The sequence below is a fragment of the Myotis lucifugus genome, unplaced genomic scaffold (genome assembly GCF_000147115.1).
Source record: "Myotis lucifugus unplaced genomic scaffold, Myoluc2.0 scaffold_197, whole genome shotgun sequence".
NCBI lineage: Eukaryota > Metazoa > Chordata > Mammalia > Chiroptera > Vespertilionidae > Myotis > Myotis lucifugus.
Window position 1 is genome coordinate 2,220,440 of NW_005871245.1, and position 18,703 is coordinate 2,239,142.

Genomic DNA, 18,703 nt, shown 5'->3' on the forward strand with positions numbered 1-18,703 from the left:
CAGCCGATTGATGATTCTCTCTCATCATTAATGTTTCTATCCCTCTTTCCGGTTCCTCTCTGAAATCAGTTTAAAAAATAATAACTCACCCATGTCCCTAAAGCTCCAAGCAGAGTTGCTAACACATCTGGACCACATCCTTGTGGGGTACTGTCTTGACTTTTCTCCAGCACCTGTTCTGCAGCAATGATTCCTGAGGTCTCTTGAAATTTAACCCAGACAGGGGCTCCCAAGATTTCAAACCATGAGTTATTTTATCATTCCATAAGTCCAGTCAAGCAATTGTAAACATAGTGACTATCATAAGATTCCAAAGATAGTCTAAGACCATTTCCTGCCTTCAAAAAGCCTTAAATCTCCCTGAAAAGAGAGAGGCAGCATCTGAAAAGGCTGTATGGTGTGGTGAGCTGGGTTTGAATACTGGCTCTGCCACTCTCTTGGTGTATTTTGGGCAAATCACTTTACTCCTATGAACCCAAGTTTTCTCATCTGTAGACTGGGGATAGTGGTACTTACGTCACAGGGTTGTTGGGGTGATTAAAGGAGCTAAGTTATGTGAAGGGCCTTACACACAGTAGACAGTAGGTATTACTTCTTGTCCCTTCTTTCTTTGTGATATCCTATATAATAAAAGGCTAACATGCAAACGCTATGATGCGCACTAACCACCAGAGGGCAGACTCTCAACCCAGGAGCTGCCCCCTGGTGGTCAGTGTGCTCCCACAGGGGGAGCACCGTGCAGCCAGAAGCTGGGCTCATGGCTGGTGAGCGCAGCAGCAGCAGCAGCGGTGGCAGGAGCCTCTCCCACCTCCCCAGCAGTGCTAAGGACCCCTTGGGGGATGTCCGACTACCAGCTTAGGCCTGTGGACATCCCCTGAGGGGTCCCGGACTGCGAGAGGGCACAGGCTGGGCTGAGAGACCCGCCCCCCAGGGCACGAATGTTGTGCACTGAGCCTCTAGTCATGTATAAAGACCTAAACAGGGGGTACCAGTTAAAACTGAGTTCAGAGACCATTGAGACTGCTGTGGGCCAGTGTGGCCAGCTCCATGTAGGCTGTAGAACTTGAGGGATGAGGGGGATTTTACCAAGTATAGAGAAGGTGGTGAGAGAGAAGAGCAGATATTTCAGGCAGGGGGAACAGTATGACCGAAAACAGAAATAAGAGTGAATCAGGTTTGTCAGGGGAAAGAGCCATGTTGAGAAACGGATGGAGAGATGTGTTGGTCAAGACCTCAAGGGCCTAATATGTGTTGCATCTTGGAAAGATTTGGAGGAATGATGCTGAGGGCCCATCTCATGGGCCCCCTGTACCTTGAGCTGCCCTCCTTGTGGGCATAAGGTCAGGAAGCTAAACAGGCATGTCACCTCTCCCCTTTTTCCAGGACGATGACCGTTGTGAGGAGTGGGAACGGCATGAAGCGCTGCATGAGGATGTGACTAGGCAGGAGCGTACCACTGAGCGGCTCTTTGAGGAGGAGATCGAGCTCAAGTGGGAGAAGGGCGGCTCTGGCCTGGTGTTCTACACAGATGCTCAGTTCTGGCAGGAGGAAGAAGGAGGTAATGCTGGCACCAGACAAGGGCAGGAGTGTTCCCTGTTGCATTTGCTCTGGGCTTTATGTTCCGCAGGGCATAAAGAGTGACAGTGGGCCCAATAAAAGGCTAGGAAAGTAGCTAACCTTGACTGTATATGAGACCAGTCATCCTTTTTAGGGGTGGGGGGATCAGTGGAGTGGAAAGTGCCCTCCCACAATTCTGAATGACCCTCCCAGACGAGAGATTTAAAACTACTATCAAAAGCCCCAAGTTCTAGAACATATGTCTAAGCCTAGATTTAACTCTCAACAGAACTGAGAGTCCTTAAGCTCACTCTTCTTGATGCTTTTATACCTGCAGACTTTGATGAACAGACAGCCGATGACTGGGATGTGGACATGAGCGTGTACTACGACAGAGGTACTGGGCCAGGGGTTTTGTTACTGGGAGGTGGAACTGGTGGTCTTGCAGTGACACTTTATCAGACCTGCTTAGCAAAGGCTAAGACAGAACATCAGTTCCTTGGGGTAGCTCACTGAGATGGTTCCTCTCAAGATATCTCTAGTTGAGTGCCTTAAGTGCTGGTTGTAGGCAGAGCCTTTTTCTTTCTTTGTGAAGCAAGGACAAGTAGGGATAGCCCTCAGGGAACTTTGCTTCTGGTGGGCAGACCCTGGAATCGTGGGCATTGGTAGCTCATGCTCTGGTGAAGAATTGATTCTGGAGTCAAAAATGACCTGGGTAGGGAGAGGAGGGGAAGACCTGGGCTCTAAATCTGTCTCTGTTGGCTCTATGACTTTTCTGCACCATAATTTTCTCATTTGTAAGATTGGAGAACCATGGTTCCTATTCTTGGTAAGCTCCCAGTCTAATGAGAAAGAATTACAAGGTAATAAAATCATCATAAAGATGAATATGTAAATCTTGTGAGGTCTTAGACACCTGATTTCCCTCCTTCTGCAAACTGGGCTCTGCTTCCTCAGATGGTGGAGACAAGGATGCCCGAGACTCTGTCCAAATGCGCCTGGAACGGAGACGCCGTGATGGCCAGGAGGACGGCTCCGTGACTGAATGCCAGGTGGGCACCTTTGAGCGCCACACCAAGGTGAGGATTATGCCCAATCCGTTGATCTCTCTTTTCCTTCTCTACCCCATTCTTTCTCTTCCTCCCTGCCTCTGCCCTCCATAAGAGCTCTCTCTTGAGTCTTTTCCCTTCCCTCCGCAGGGCATTGGGCGGAAGGTGATGGAGCGACAGGGCTGGGCTGAAGGCCAGGGCCTGGGCAGCCAGTGCTCAGGGGTGCCTGAGGCCCTGGATAATGATGGCCAGCACCCCAGATGTAAGCGTGGACTGGGGTGAGTATGACAAGGATTTCCCTGTGGGTCCAAGCTAGCTTTTCAGCTGTACCCTGGTTCCCCCTTTCCTCTGGCTTTGGGGTGGCTTTGAGATTCCTAGAGAGTGAACTTTAAAGTAGAGTTAGAAGGAAAAAATAGGTCTGGATCTCCTGGTGGGGTCATTACTCCCAGTCTGAGGAGTTTGGACTTGATGATTGCCTTTGGGGAGTGATTGTAAGTTACGGAGTGGTGACAGTTGTTCTAAACTTTGTGCACTATTTAAAATGAAAGCATTGAGGCTCCTGGTTACTGGCATTGTCAATGAACGGATAAAGCAAAAGTCCAGATTTAAAGGCTCTGTCTTGGGGACAAACCAGATATGCAGTAGCTATTTCCCTGTCCTTTCCCAACCCCCTTAACTGGGGTTTGAGAGCAGCCCTCTCACTGAGAGCCTTTTTTAATCCAGGTACCACGGAGAGAAGCTACAGCCATTTGGGCAACTGAAGAGGCCCCGCAGAACTGGCTTGGGACTCATCTCCACCATCTATGATGAACCCCTGCCCCAGGACCAAGGGGAGTTGCTGCTCCGACGCCAGCCACCCACCAGCATGAAGTTTCGGACAGATATGACCTTTGTGAGGGGTTCCAGCTCTGCCTTTGACAGCTTCTCAGAGCCTGAGTGACGAGTTCAGGGACTTCCTTCGTCAGGATCACTCATTACTGCCCTGGCCTTTTCTCCCACGGAAGCAGGAAGAAGTCTGGGAGCAGCAATTTGCCGAGCTCCTTCAGGGTGCTTTGTTCTGAACTTGCCTTCTGGCTCTCTACCTCAGGGGCATTTTTTCAAAAAAGCCCCCTATCCTCCCCTTTGATATTAGGACTCAATGACCGCTCTTCGTTGATCTCCTAATCCTGGTCCGTTTGGGCTTGCCCCTGTCACCTCCCCCAGTACCTTGAAAAGCTGGATTGACTGAGGTTATCAACACAGCCTTCTTTGGGTGGTGTCACCTTGAAGGTCAGAAAGAATGAGAAAGGGACCTGGAAGAGAAGAGGATTTGTGGTGCTCGGAAGAGACGGTCTTGGGGCGGGCCTTCCACTGCCTCTCCCCCTGACCGGCTGGGACTAGACGGCAGAGAATCCGCGGGAGGTGGTCCGGATCTGCGATCGAATGGTAGAATAAAGAAGTTTATGACCGGATTTCTTTCTCTTCTAATTTGGGCCTAGAGGAAGGTTGGGTAAATCCCGAAAAAGTTTCCTTGCCCCATACCCCAAACCATCTCCTCGCTGCTGGTGAAATGCTGCGCGCCGCCACGACCTTTGGCGCTAAGCTGTGTCGTCACCGTGAGGGCGGGACTTCCTCTCCGGGACCCTGTCATTTCCGACGTCTTCCGGAAGTTGCTGGTGCGCTCAGTACCGGGCTGTTCGCTCTGCGTTGCCCGGCTTCCTGCTGGTCCACCGTAGGCAACTCCGGGGCACCGCCACCGCGCCACCCCCCAAAGAGCGCGTCGGGAATCCCGACGCCCTCTTGTCTCTGGCGCGTCGCCCGCCTTGTTTCCCCGCCGAGCTTTCCTGCTGCGCACGGGGCCGAGTGCCACCCATGGCGGGGGCCGCTCGGACGCCGGCCTTTGGACAGGCTGTGATCGGCCCGCCGGGCTCGGGAAAGACCACATACTGCCTGGGCATGAGCGAGTTCCTGCGCGCGATGGGCCGGCGCGTGGCGGTAGTGAACTTGGACCCGGCCAACGAGGGGCTGCCGTACGAGTGCGCCGTGGACGTGAGCGAGCTGGTGGGTTTGAGCGACGTGATGGACGCCCTGCGGCTGGGGCCCAACGGCGGCCTCCTGTACTGCATGGAGTACCTGGAGGCCAATCTGGACTGGCTGCGCGCCAAGCTTGACCCCCTCCGCGGCCATTACTTCCTCTTCGACTGCCCAGGCCAAGTGGAGCTCTGCACGCACCATGGCTCCTTGCGCAGCATCTTCTCCCAGATGGCCCAGTGGGACCTCAGGGTGCGTCTTGGGTCGGGCCGGCCCATTTTGCAGATGAAGGAACTAAGACAGGGAGGGCATGCCACACACAGCGAGGCAAGGGCAGAGTTGCTTTGGACTATAACTGGTATAATTTCGAATTCTGGCTCTGCCACTGACTCACTGTGTGATCCTGGGCAAGTCAGTTTATCTTTCTGAATCTCAGTTTTCTCATCTGTAAATGGATGTGTTAGCACCCAATTTGGGATTATTAGAAGTATGGAAGGAGTTATGTGGAAAACAGCATGGCGATTGTTATTGTGAGTTGGGGGCAAAAGTAAGTGAAAGATTGGAGTCAGATGTAGTGGGAATTGAACCAGTTGCCCACTGGGAGGCTCAGCCCAAGGCATCTTCTAGGAAAAATGCCCATATCTCCTGGGAGAAGGAAATGAGTGCCGCATTAGAATGAAACAGAAGGAAAAGACTAATGGGGAAGACTGGCACTCTGTCCTCAGGCACCCCTAATCTGATGGGGAAGATATAGGCCCTGGTGTCCCCTGCCTCCTCAGGCCACTCTCATCCTGTCTCTCCCTCCCCTCCCAGCTGACTGCTGTCCACCTGGTAGATTCTCACTACTGCACAGACCCCGCCAAGTTCATTTCAGTACTGTGTACCTCCCTGGCCACCATGCTGCACGTAGAGCTGCCCCACGTCAACCTCCTCTCCAAGATGGACCTCATTGAGCACTATGGGAAGCTGGGTAAGTGCTCCTGTCTGGGCCAGGCAAGGTGTAGGCCAGTGGCTGGGCTGGAGTGAAGCAGAGATCTCAGGTGAAGGAAGTTTCCTCCAGGGACCATGCATGGCCTGGTGATCATAGCCACAGTCAGGTGCTGACCCCTACCCATTCATTTTGTTCCATTTACTGTTCTGGGTTTTGGGGACAAGAAAACTATAGATGGTAATGTGTATTATGAAGGAATTAAAACGAAATGATGGGACAGTGAGTGGTGGGGAGTGAGCAGTGCTATCTGAGCTGAGAACTGAATGGTGAGGAGCCAGCTAAGGGCGAACTGTTCCAAGCAGAGGGACTAGTAGTGAGTAAAGGCCCTCAGGTAGCAAAGAGTTTTTTGTTTCCAAGGAAGGTGGGGTCAGGGTAGCTGAGACAGTGTTTAGGGGAAGGGTGGTAGGAAATGAGGACAGAGAGCTTGGCAGGGGCCAAAACTTGAACTATTTAAACACAGAGGCAAGTCATTGATGATTATTAAGCAAGGGAATAACACGAACTGAAAAGGTCGTTCTGGCTGCTTTGTGAATGAATTGAAAGGGGCAAGAATGAAGACAGCTCCTTTTGTATTTTTGTAGCAGCCCAAGCAGTGTGCCGGAAGCCGGTCCACCCTTGCTGCTTGACACAGTCGCTGCAGGGAAGAAACATCTGCATAGCTTATGTTTCAAGGGACCTGGCGTATATGGCATATGTTTGCTCCCCCTCTTAACGCTATGTGTTTTAAACAGGACCACCTCCCCGAGAAAGGTTGTTTCCCAGGTGAGGATTTTTCCCTGGAGTTAGGGAGGGAATAAAACCCCTTAACTAAGTGCCACGCGGGTAATTAATCACTTTAACTACGAACAATCACGCTTAAGCTACATAATCTTTACTTAGGATGATCTCCTTCAGTTACTCCCTTGTAGCTTAATAGAACAATAGAGTAACCTTGGAATGGAGATAAGAAATGCCCTAACCTTTGGAATAGAATTGATAGGATTAAAATCAACTGGTATAACCCGTTGGAACAAGATCGTGCGGAAGAAGTGGTACACGATCTTTAAGGACCACGTTTCTCTGGGCGACTATGAAATCCATGATGGAATGAACCTGGAGCTTTATTACCAATAAAGCAGAACTCCTTCCTTGTGCCCGGTCCCCCCGCCCCTCTCCTCCTCTCAGCCCCAGCACTGGTATGGATGCCTGTTTTTAAAAAGTCATGTTAATAAGCCCTAACTGGTTTGGCTCAGTGGATGGAGCGTCGGCCTGCGGACTGAAGGGTCCTGGGTTCAATTCCGGTCAGGGGCATGTACCTTGGTTGCGGGCGCATCCACCGTGGGGGGTGTGCGGGAGGCAGCTGATCGGTGTTTCTCTCTCATCGATGTTTCTGACTCTCTATCCCTCTCCCTTCCTCTCTGTAAAAAATCAATAAAATATATTTTTAAAAAAATAAAATAAAAAATAAATTAAAAAAAAATAAAAAGTCATGTTAGTAAAAAAATAGAACAGGAAAAAAAAGACAGAACTTGGCTGGAGATCCTGGAGAGAGAACCTCCCTATGATGATCAACTGAACGCTGCCTCCGTGTCCTTCCTTCTTCACCGACTCCATCCACACCTATGGGAACCCCTGGACCTGCTGGGGATGGACCCCAACAGCAGTGGTGGTGGGAATGGAGAAAATGAGATTCAAAACTTGCTCAAGAAATAGGATTTGGCCCTAACCGGTTTGGCTCAATGGACAGAGCATCGGCCTGCGGACTGAAGGGTCCCAGGTTCGATTCCGGTCAAGGGCATGTACCTTGGTTGCGGGCGCATACCCAGTGGGGAGTGTGCAGGAGGCAGCTGATCGATGTTTCTAGCTCTCTATTCCTCTCCCTCTCTGTAAGAAATCAATAAAATATATTTTAAAAAAAAGAAGTAGGGTTTGTTTGTGCATTGGACCTGGAGACAGAGAAATTAAGAATGACACTCAGGTTTCTGACTGAGCCAGTGTACAAATGAGGGTGCTATTTGTCAAGGTGGAGAAGATTGAGGGGAAAGCAGGCTGCTGAGGCAGGGGAGTTGAATAAGGACCCTATGGCCAGCATTTCTTTCCTGCAATATTAGTGCTCTGCTGAGCTGGGGCATCAGTTCCCTAAATAGCATCTCTAGCCACAAAGAACAGCTGAAGTGAGCAGTAAGGGAAGTCATTGGGAGAGTGATTGTAAGGGCCTTGTCCAGCGAAGGCAGGACATGGAGGGATGTCAGCACTTCCTGGTCAGAGTCCTGGTCCATCTCTTGGCAAGCCCAGAAGCCCCATTTTACCTATGTGCAAATTTGTAGTCATCCAAAGCTGCTCACCCCCTTCACAGCCTCCACCAGGTGGAGGCAACAGCTACATGGTGGTCTTTAACCTTCCTAGCTCTGACTCTTGATAGGCATCCTCACAAAAGGCTGGTAAGCAGATCAGATGAAGCCATTGAGGCCTTACATGAATCACACAGCTAGTATGTTAGCTGAGGTGAAATCTAAACCCAAGTGTACCTGGCTCCAGTTTCTTAATTCTCATTGAGAAACCTACCTGTCAAGCAACCCAAGAAGTTTGTTGGAATGCTCAGGACATTCTTCCTTGTAGTGGTGTCACTTTCTAATTAGAGCTGATTAGAGCATGGAAGTTGGAGCACACAAGTGAGTTGATCAATCTCTGACAGCCTGTTTCCTCGGCTTACCTGCCGAGTAGCCCAACCACTTGAGTTTTCCAGGCTGAAATGGACAGTGCAAGCCCACTTTACTTCTCTTAATAGGAAGTTTGTAGACATAGAACTGAGTCAGAAACCCCAGAGTCATCTGGTTTGGTTTGCTCGTTTTACATTAAGAAGGAACTGGCCCAGAAAGGGAAAGAGATTTACCCAGATGCCACCCTGCTAAAGTCCTTACAGTGTGTACTGGGTCCCGGGGGTACTACCTGACTCTGAGCTTCATGAGGGCGGCACCAAGCTCTGTACTTGGTACATGTTCGGTATCATTATTTGCTGCCACTGATCAAGCACTTCTTTGTACCAGGCACAAGGTTCATAGCATTTAATTCTCATAGCAGCCCCATGAGGTGGGTATCTGTCCATAGAGCTAGTAAATGACAGAACCAGCCAGTGAGAGAATGAAGGCAGAGGAAGGAAGAAAAAATAATGGTTTCTGTCCTTGGGGCTTTAGCCTGATGCCACCTGTTCCTGACTGGTTTCTCTCCTTAGCCTTCAACCTGGACTACTACACAGAGGTCCTGGACCTCTCCTACTTGCTTGACCACCTGGCTTCTGACCCTTTCTTCCGCCACTATCGTCAGCTCAATGAGAAATTGGTGCAGCTTATTGAAGACTACAGCCTGGTCTCCTTCATTCCTCTCAACATCCAGGTACCATGGACTAAGAGGCCTATTCCCTTGACTATAGGCTCTGACAGTGCCTTGGACCTCTCCAAGCCAAGAGTACAGGAGGCTTTGAGGGCTCAAACAGTGGTCTTTGTCCTAGGTCATGCTATCATTCGGTCCCCTTGGTTTTGGTACCAGGGGCTCTGATGGACAGGATTCCACTAAAGAGGTTTGGCCTTATCTATTCTGTGTTGCTGGGTCCTCTCCACACGTTCCCTGAAAGTCACCAGCAAGGAACTTGATCAAGGTCAGGGATAAGTCTCTCAGGCTCCTTCAAGATGAGCAACTGCTTATTGACTTTGCAGAGTAGTACCCAATCCCTGTGCCTCTCACCTTCACCCTGCAAAGATAACCTGGGAGACTCCCGTGCATGTTTGAGTCCTTTCTGCAGTACGTGGACTTGGGCGAACTTGTCTCTTCCCTTTTTAATGCCACACTCTTCTCTAAAAATGAGGTTAAATCTATGATATTAATTCTAACTACCACTTACTGCAGATTTTCTTTTTTTTTTAAATATGTTTTTATTGATTTCAGAGAGGAAAGGAGAGAAACATCAATGATGAGAGAGAATCATTGATTGGCTGTCTTCTGCACACTCTACACTGGGATCGAGCCCGAAACCCAGGCATATGCCCTTGACCGGAATCGAACCCAGGACCCTTCAGTCCACAGGCCAATGATATATCCACTGAGCCAAACCAGCTAGGGTAGTTTTGTTTTTTTAAATAATTTTCTTTTTTTCTTTTATTTTTATTGATTTCAGAGAGAAAGGGAGAGGGAGAGAGAGATAGAAACATCAGTGATGAGAGAGAATAATTGATCAGCTGCCTCCTGCATGCCCCCCACTGGGGTTCAAGCGGCAACCTGGGCATGTGCCCTTGACCGGAATCAAACCAGGGACCATTCGGTCTGCAGGCCGACGCTCTATCCACTGAGCCAAACCGGCTAGGGCCAGGTTTTCTAAAGTAGGCATTGTGGTAAGAACTGTAATACCTTGTTGTTATTAATCCTCACCCAAGGATATTTTTTCCATTGATTTTTAGAGAGAGTGTACGGGAGGGAGGGGGAGACAGAGAGAAACATCAGTATAAGAGAGACATATCAATTATTTGTCTCCCACACACCCCCTAACCGGGGTCAGGGATCAAACATGCAACACAGGTATGTGCTCTTGACCCACAATCGAACCTGTGACCCTTCAGTGCGAAGGCTGACTCTCTAACGAGAAACACCGGCCAGGGCTTTAATGCATTATGTTGATCTTTCCTCCCTATCATGTGATGTGTGAATTGTTCTTATTACTTTTTTGTGGATGAATAAATAGGTTACATGCATATTTATTCAGTGCCTACTGCTAGCCAAGTACTGTGCCAGGCACTGGGAATACCTCAACCTTGCAGATCAGTCGAGTAGGGGAGGCAGATGAGTTAATAACTTGCAGTAGTTAGTAAGATGGTAGGAGCAGAGCTACAATAGGGATAAATCCAGGGGACTATGGTTGTGCATAGAGGAGCTTACCTGTTCTAAATTAGGTGGGGTGGTAGTCAGAAAAATGGGATGTAGCCAGGCCTCTGGGAACAGGTAGAACTACTTCAGGCCAATGAAGCTGCATATACAGAGACTTCATGAGGCAAGATTGAGGTGGGGGTTGGGGGCTGCAAGCAGTTTGGTACAACTTCAATTCCACACCCCTGTTTCAGTCTCAGAGCTGTTTCTCTCTTCCCTGCCCAGGACAAGGAGAGTGTCCAGCGAGTCCTGCAGGCTGTGGATAAAGCCAATGGCTACTGCTTCGGGGTCCAAGAGCAGCGAAGCCTGGAGGCCATGATGTCTGCTGCAATGGGAGCTGACTTCCATTTCTCCTCGTATCCTTGCTCGCTAGCCTCAGCCACAGCCAATGGGGGTGGGGGGTGGGGTAGTGTGTGGGACTCAGGAATAGCTACTTATACCAATTGGGCTCCCTGGTGACTGTCTTTCATGTTCAAAGGCTGGCCCCTTAGACAGCTTCAGGGTTGGTTGTACCTTAGGACAAGGGAAGGTACTGATCAGAAGGAGCAAAAATACAGAGACTCAGGAATGAAAGGGCATTGGTTTTGAGAGAAGTAAAGGGTTCAGTTTCCCCGGTGTCTTGAGTGTGAAGGGGAAAGGAGGGGGTGCAGGCTGGCGATGGGGGTGCTTCAGTGCCCTGCTAAGGAATGTGGACTTCGGCTCATAGGCAAGCAGCAGGACCAGCATAGTGGTGTTGCTCAGAGTTTGGTATGAACAAATGTACATTTTTGAAAAGCCCGTCCAAGTGTGGAAAATGCATTTAAGGGATGTGATGGGGGGCAAAAGAGTGTTTACAGTTTCTAAAAGAGATGAAACATTAGTAGTGAGAATAGAAAGAAGTGTGTGAATTGGAAAAATATCAAGGTGATAGATGGTTACAAGGTAGAGGTAGAGCAGAATTCAGACTCCTGGTTTCTGGCTTAGATAGTGGTATGGGTGGTTGTGCTAGTCACTGAGGTAAGAAAAGAAAGGAAGGTTTGTCAGTTTGTCACAGAGATGGAAGGGATGGGAGCTAGCACATGTGCCATGCTTGAGGGGGATCTGGGACAGTCAGCTGTCTGGGAGGCAGCTAGACCTTCCAAACTGGACCGGTGGGGGTAGAGCTGAGGTCATGTGTAGGTGTCTCTCATGTCACAGAGGCTACCTGTGAGGTAGGACAGGCTTTCTAGGCTGGTTTCAGAGATTGGGCATTTACACTGCTGGAGACAAGGCAGGGGTGGGGGAGGTGCACTCCAGAGTCCTTGTGTAGGGAGGAAATAGTTCCAGCCAACACTTATTGATCTGTGTCAGGCCCTTTCACACGTGGGAAACAAAGTTCACAGGGAAGTAGACTAGTTACAGATGATGGCACTAGAGTGTGCAATAAGTACCTGAAGAAGGGATGAGGACCTGCCTCACACAACTTGCTGCTAATGGCAAATTCAGGCATGTACTCAGCAAAAAAGAGGAGGGGTACTTTCAATAGAGCTGTGATATTTTGCACAATGTACATGACTTTATGTAGTCACATTCTACTCATAAAACCATGTACACCAAGCATGTCAAACTCAAAAGGCTAACACGGGCCAAATAAACAAGGTTTAAGTTTATGTGGCCACAAGAAAAGCAGCTTTAATCTTCATAGAAACATAGGTTCATTTCAGTAGAGACATGCTGAATACAAAGGGCTGAAATAAATGAGTAATTATTAACATAAAATAATAGAACATTTTAATAAAAATTAATATTTTTTCTTGAACATTAACTTTCCAGACACTGAATAACTGCACAAATTAATAAGTGTAATGCAAATAAACCTATTTTCCTTGTTCTCCTAAAGCGAAATATTTCCTGTTGTGCACACCAAACAAGTCAGTACAGGATTAATGACGTGGCAATCGGCTGCTAAAATATTCGCTGCTGGTATTAGTGGATAGAAATGGTGTGCCTGCACTTAAGGCACATAAGGGAAATGAATGCAACATAATTATAGTAATCAGTCATTGTAGTTTGTTATTAATAATTACGTATAACAGGATATTGTAAAAATTAAGTTATGAAGTTTTTATTAAAACATTTCTTACATACCGTTATGTTGGCTGGGCTGCAAAAATACTCATTGTGAGCCTCATGCGGCCGCAAGTTTAACATACTTGATGTATACTGTATTTAAGAAGTGATTTAAGGAATTTTAAGGTTTTTTTGTTATTGTTCTGATTCCCTGAATTGTTTTCGTTTTTAATTTTTCAGTTACAGTTTACTTTCAATATTATTTTGTATTGGTTTCAGGTGTACAGCCTAGTGATTAGATAATCATATACTTTACAAAGGAATTTTAAAGGTATTTCTCACCATATACATTTATGCTGATTTTAGATTCTACCCTCCTCTACTACCCCAATTTTCTTAAGGTTCAACTTTATTCTCTGTATTAGGCAATTAAGGATTGGTATAAAGATGGGAAAGTCAGCTCTGCTGAGGAGTGAGTTGGTGAAGAAAGCTTCAAAGTGGTAGTGACATTTGATTTGCATCATCTCAGAGTGAGGGTTAGCCAAGTTGATTAAGAGGAAAAGGGAATTCAAGGCAAAGAGAACAATGTATACAAAGGCATCGGAGTTTAAGATTGAGACATGTCTTGGGTGGTTTGCAAGTAGAATGGTGACTTGTGGGCAGGACAGGACTTCTGGCTGGGGAGCAGTGATAGTGCCAGGAGGTAGGCAGGAGAACTCAGGGTTCATGTGCCCTGCTCAGGAATGTATGCTTCAGGCCAGAGATAAGACAGGTTTGATATTCCAAGTCAAGCAGATGATCCTCAGGACTGACTTGCACAGGAACAAGGCATTACCTCCTGAGGAAAAGTGAAGGGAAGTACGCACAGGTTCAGAGTCAGTTTGTGTCGGGTTGAGATGGATTTGATGGATGGATCCATGAGATGGTAAAGAAGGTCTAACCTGAACATCATTTGGTGGGCTACATACTCCATTTGCAGGATGTTATTTAATTTTTATTCAATCCCCTTTTATAGATGAAGCAGTTGGAGCTCTGAGAGTGATGACCCCAATGTCCCTCACTCAGCTTGTGTTAGAAGAACCGTTCAAATCTCGGTGTCCCTGGTTGTAGAATCTCAGTTCCTGACACTGGAGTCATCTAGTAGAGCAGCCATGGTGGCCAACATGGTCAACCCCTATCTCCCACTCAGACCCCAGACCCCGACCTCAGGCCAGCCAGTCTCACAGGGTTCCATCAGCAGTGTCATGGTCTTTGTCTTTGTGAATCTGATTTGTGTCCTTACTGCTGTCCCAGAGAGGTAGAAGGCACCCTATAGCCCAAGCAGAAATTTTTTGTTTTCTTTGTGCTCACTTGTGTTCTCTCCTTTGGCAGAAGAGAAGTCACAAACATTTCTTAAGCACCTACTGTCTGCCAGGTGCCATGCTAAGCACTCTATTCATTGTCTCATTTGATCCTCATAACAACTCTTGTTTTACAGATGAGAAAAAGGACACAGCAAAATCAGGATTTAAATCCCCATGGCCTGGCGCTGAGCGTGTGTCATAAGAACAGAGTTGAAGGGTTAGCATTCTGGTCTTTTGATCCTCAGCAATGCGGGGAAGAGGAGCATTTGAGTCTTGTTGCTTTGATAGGCTTCTCAGACCCAATTGGTCCCTGTTGCCTGAAGCTATAATTATGAGGAAGGGAGAAGGATGGAAGTACTCTGCCAGACATGGTTGGAAGGCGGGCATCAGTAGAGGTCAGGTCCTGCCCAGACCAGTTTCCTACCCTTGCCCATGCTATCATCCTTGACATATCTCTCAGCACCCTGGGAATCCAGGAAAAGTACCTGGCACCCTCAGACCAGTCAGTGGAACAAGAAGCCATGGATCTGTAACAACAGGCTGGGCTCTGGAGAACAAGACATAACCCAGCACTGGAGAAAGCTGCAGCCCCAGCTCAGCAGGCTGCAGACCCAAGAACAGTCCTCCCAGCCAGAGCTGGAAGGCTGATGAAGAGACACCCAGCCCTGCAAAGGACTTCTGGCGAAAAGTCAGACGTGGTGCAAGCAGAGCACCCACCACACCCTCGGTGCTCATGAGCTCTGGGCACTGCCACCAGGAATTCAGCACTGGCCCCACTCGAACTATTGTGGAATGTGAATACAAGAGTTTATTTTCTCCTACATGTTGTGACTTTCAAACTTTCTTCAACCTTCCAGGGAGCTGGGGTAGAATGAGTGAATGTCACCTTCCCTCAGAAGAGTTCTATTTCTTCATCTAAGGCAGTATTTCCCCAAAGAACAGGATAATACCGGAGGTTTAACACTTACTCTCCAATGATGCACTTAGGTTAATCTCCAGTTTTAACTGATTCTGAAGCTTGAGGTTTACAGGGGATACTTCTTAGCTAGATCTCAATGTTTCATTTTCATTATTCATTTTGCAGTTTTATTCTATTTTTGGCAAGTGCTAGCTAGTTTCCATTTATAGTAGTGATTAAAAGTTTACTTTAAAATGAAATTATTTATACAAAATGCATTGTTTAAAGAAAAATATTGAGTATATAATATGGCATGAGGGGCATGGCAAAAATTAAGGTGGTTTAAAGTTGGAAATACTGGTGATTGCTTTCTTTGCTCTTCTTGTAACTGGTTGGGTGCAATTTATATTGGAAACCAATAGGTGGCACCCCAGGTCTAGTTTTGCAGTTGTAGCTTGCAGCACAAGAGGGACAGATGGCTGTTGTACCGGAAATCTTATTTGCAGATACTTGGTCCTGTTAACACACCATGAAGGGCTTGACATTTTACAAAGTGCCTTCATACACATGGTCCTCATGTGGTTCACACAGCAACTTCTAGAGATACAAGCAAGATTGGGACTATTACTAAGCCCCACTTTACATAAAGGAAACAGATGAGTTTGAACTTCAGTCAGCCTAGCTCTCTCATAGTTCACTTTGCTGACTTCTTAATTGTGGATACTAATGGTGAAACATTATGGCCTGTATCCCACAGGATTTGAGGCCAGTTGGAAGAAAGAATTTAGACACCTGTAGAGTATTACTGAGTCACAAATCAAGGGGAAGATAGGTCACTGGTGGTTTGGGCGGTTTAGGAAGATCTATTCAGAAGTAGCCTTGAGATGGCAATGACAGCTCTGCTTTCCAGCTTTGACAGCCAGAGCAGAGTGAAGGGCTCTGAGGAGGCTCCCGTGGCTGGAACAATATGAAAGGAGCCAACCTCCACTCCCACGCCTAGCCTTATAGGGGATAATGATTGGGTGCTGCTTCCCCAGACTCTTTCATCTGCAGAGTTCAAAGCACCTCATTCCTATTAATACCCTGCACAGTAGGTAGAGAGTATCAACAAAGCAAGCCAGGGAAACTGAGGCCAGGAGTCACAGCCTGCGGCTGGCTGTGAGTCACCTATGGGGCCTGGAGCCCAGGAATCCTGATGCCCTGGCCACTGGACAAATCCCTCATCAGAGAGTGAGGATGGATGCTGTGTTTTTGAAAATAGTACCAATAGCTGTGGTCATGGGTTGTTTTTCTTTTCTTTTTTCTTTGTTTAAATATATTTTATTGATTTTTTTACAGAGAGGAAGGGAGAGGGATAGAGAGAAACATTGATGAGAGAGAAACATCGATCAGCTGCCTCCTGCACACCCCCCACGGGACGTGCCCGCAACCAAGGTACATGCCCTTGACCGGAATCGAACCTGGGACCCTTGAGTCCGCAGGCTGATGATCTATCCACTGAGCCAAACCTGTTAGGGCTGTTATTCTTTTTTAATATATTTTTATTGATTTCAGAGAGGAAGGAAGAGAGAGAAACATCAATGAGAGAATCATTGATCGGCTGCCTCCCACACACCCCGACTGGGGATCGAGTGTGAAACCTGGGCATGTGCCCCTGACCAGAATCGAACCCAGGACCCTTCAGTCCACAGGCCGACACTCTATCCATTGTGCCAAACCAGCCAGGGCTGGTCATGGGTTTTGATGCTTACTCCATCATGGAGGCCACAGCCATCACCAAAACAAACCAGTTGGAGAGAGGTGTCATTAGAACTTTATGGGCTCGTATCCAAGCACCCTGAGCATTTATTCTCTGCAGTAATGGAGTAGACATGGATGGAATAATCCAAAACTTTATTTTCAGGCATTGGTATGACAGCAAGGGTGTTTTCTCTAATGTAGCTCTCCACCTCCCACTGATAGCAGAATGATTTTCATGTTGGGGGGGGATAGCACAGTGCCGAAAGGACTGTGGGTTCCAGGTGAGGTCTGTTCATCATGAAATGTATAGGGTAAGAGAAAAACCGTCCTCCAGTATGGCTGGGATAGGGCAACTGTTCTTAAGATTTCTTTTTTAAAATTTAATTTCCTGATAAAAATAGCAAAGTGAAAAACTTGGAAAATAAAATTAGGCTCTTAATCCCATAACAGAAATAAAAATATAATGTATAATAAATTTTATATTGAAATGTATATTTTATTTTATTTTTCTATACATACAGAGGGATAGTTATAGCATTTATGTAAGATATTGCTTTGTAACCTGCCTTTTTTAGTTGACACTATTTAATATAATTAAAAATATGAAGACCTTTTAATGTTTACATGATAATATTCTGTGGTATGGCTACAATATTGTTTACTTACTCAAATTCCCATGGTTAGCCTATAAGTCATTACCAATTTTTTGCTATTGTAAATAGTGCTGTCTGAATCTTTAACTTTTTTTAAAAAATTGATCTTAAAGTGGGAGAGAGAAAGAGAAACATAGATGTGAAAGAAATACATGGATTGGTGGCTTCCCGAATACGCCTGGACCAGGGATCAAACTTGCAATCTAGGTATATGCCCTGACCAGCAATCGAACCCACTGGACCTTCTGGTGCACTGGACGACACTCCAACCAACTGAGCCACACTGGCTAGGGCTGAGTCTTTGACTTTTAACTTATGATAAAATCCTAGAAATGAAAAAGCTGATGTTTTCCAGGTTCTGGATTCATACTGCCTTCCAGAAAAGTGCCACTTTACATCTCACAGACACTTCCTCAAAATGCCTCTCTCTCCTTCTAAGGTACCTTAGAAGGGATCTTCTTGATCATCTCTGCTTATCACTGACATTAGGATAAATGCATTTCCTGGCTCTGAATTGGAGCTCCAACAATTGGGAGATAGCATTTGGAACTTATCAGAGACCACAGTTAATTGGAAAGGCTTTTAGACCAAAGAGGCTTAGGAGTGAGGGTGATGACCTTGAGTCCCACAGACCTAAAGCACAGCCAGTCTGCTCTCCACTGTTCCTGAATTAGGAAAAAGCTCCCCTCCAGTCGGCTGAGATAGGAAGCCTGATCCCAGTAGGGGGTGGGGGAAGGTTGATCTTGGAGAGTCTCTGTCTTTTCTCAAGGCTCCTGAGAAGGGAAGGGGAGTGACTTCAGACCCATCCCAGCATTACCAAGGCCCACCCAGTTTTTGAAAGTAGTGGGGAGGCCCAACTGCCCTAGACGTCTGGAAGGAAATTCTCTAGCAAGCTGAGTAGCCCCCTTCCTGTCCCGCCCCTTTTCTTCTTTCTTGCCCCTGTGCATTGAGCCTTTACCCAGCCTGATCTGGGCTGCCCACTCCCACTTCCTATCCCCTGAAGAAGGAAGAGTCCCAAATTAGCACATAGCTCAATGGCATTGGGCCTACTGAGGCCAGGGGAAGTCATAAGTCTCATTTACAACGGACTGTCCTTCATTTCCTGCCAGGGAGCTTAAGACTGAGGTGTCCAGGGAGCTTAAGACTGAGGAGCTTTTCCTCAAAAAACTAAAAATGGAACTCCCATTTGACCCTGTGATCCCACTTCTAGGAATATATCCCAAGAAACCAGAAACAGCAATCAGAAAGGATATGTGCACCCATATGTTCATAGTAGCACAATTCACCATAGCTAAGATCTGGAAACAGCCTAAGTGCCCATCAGTAGATGAATGGATTAGAAAACTGTGGTACATCTACACGATGGAATACTATGCTGCTGTAAAAAAGAAGGAACTCTTACCATTTGCAACAGCATGGATGGAACTGGAGAGCATTATGCTAAGTGAAATAAGCCAGTCAATGAAGGAAAAATACCAAATGATCTCACTCATTCATGGATAATAAAGACCATTACAAACTTTTGAACAATAATAGATACA

General features: G+C 47.1%; 2 protein-coding genes across 2 annotated transcripts in view; both read left to right on the forward strand.

Moving 5' to 3' along the window:
• Positions 1-4,057, forward strand: part of GPATCH3 (G-patch domain containing 3) — a 6,976-nt gene extending 2,919 nt beyond the window's left edge. The window contains exons 3-7 of the mRNA XM_006097300.3: positions 1,384-1,558; positions 1,895-1,954; positions 2,515-2,636; positions 2,757-2,884; positions 3,330-4,057. Of these exons, the coding sequence (XP_006097362.1) occupies positions 1,384-1,558; positions 1,895-1,954; positions 2,515-2,636; positions 2,757-2,884; positions 3,330-3,546 (702 nt within the window). The 3' untranslated portion in view covers positions 3,547-4,057. The remainder of the gene's footprint in view (positions 1-1,383; positions 1,559-1,894; positions 1,955-2,514; positions 2,637-2,756; positions 2,885-3,329) is intronic.
• A 142-nt stretch (positions 4,058-4,199) lies between these two features.
• On the forward strand, positions 4,200-14,692 carry GPN2 (GPN-loop GTPase 2). The gene is made up of 5 exons (XM_006097299.3): positions 4,200-4,868; positions 5,430-5,586; positions 8,819-8,979; positions 10,726-10,856; positions 14,332-14,692. The coding sequence occupies exons 1-5, from the start codon at positions 4,458-4,460 to the stop codon at positions 14,402-14,404; spliced, it is 933 nt and encodes a 310-aa protein (XP_006097361.1). The 5' UTR covers positions 4,200-4,457; the 3' UTR covers positions 14,405-14,692.
• The last annotated feature ends 4,011 nt before the right edge of the window (positions 14,693-18,703 follow it).

Coding starts and splice junctions, on each gene's coding strand:
- GPN2 (XM_006097299.3), top strand. CDS start 4,458: ATGGCGGGGGCCGCTCGGACGCCGGCCTTTGGACAGGCTGTGATCGGC. Junction 8,980..10,725: donor TCATTCCTCTCAACATCCAG/GTACCATGGACT, acceptor TTCCCTGCCCAG/GACAAGGAGAGTGTCCAGCG. Junction 10,857..14,331: donor GCTGACTTCCATTTCTCCTC/GTATCCTTGCTC, acceptor CATATCTCTCAG/CACCCTGGGAATCCAGGAAA.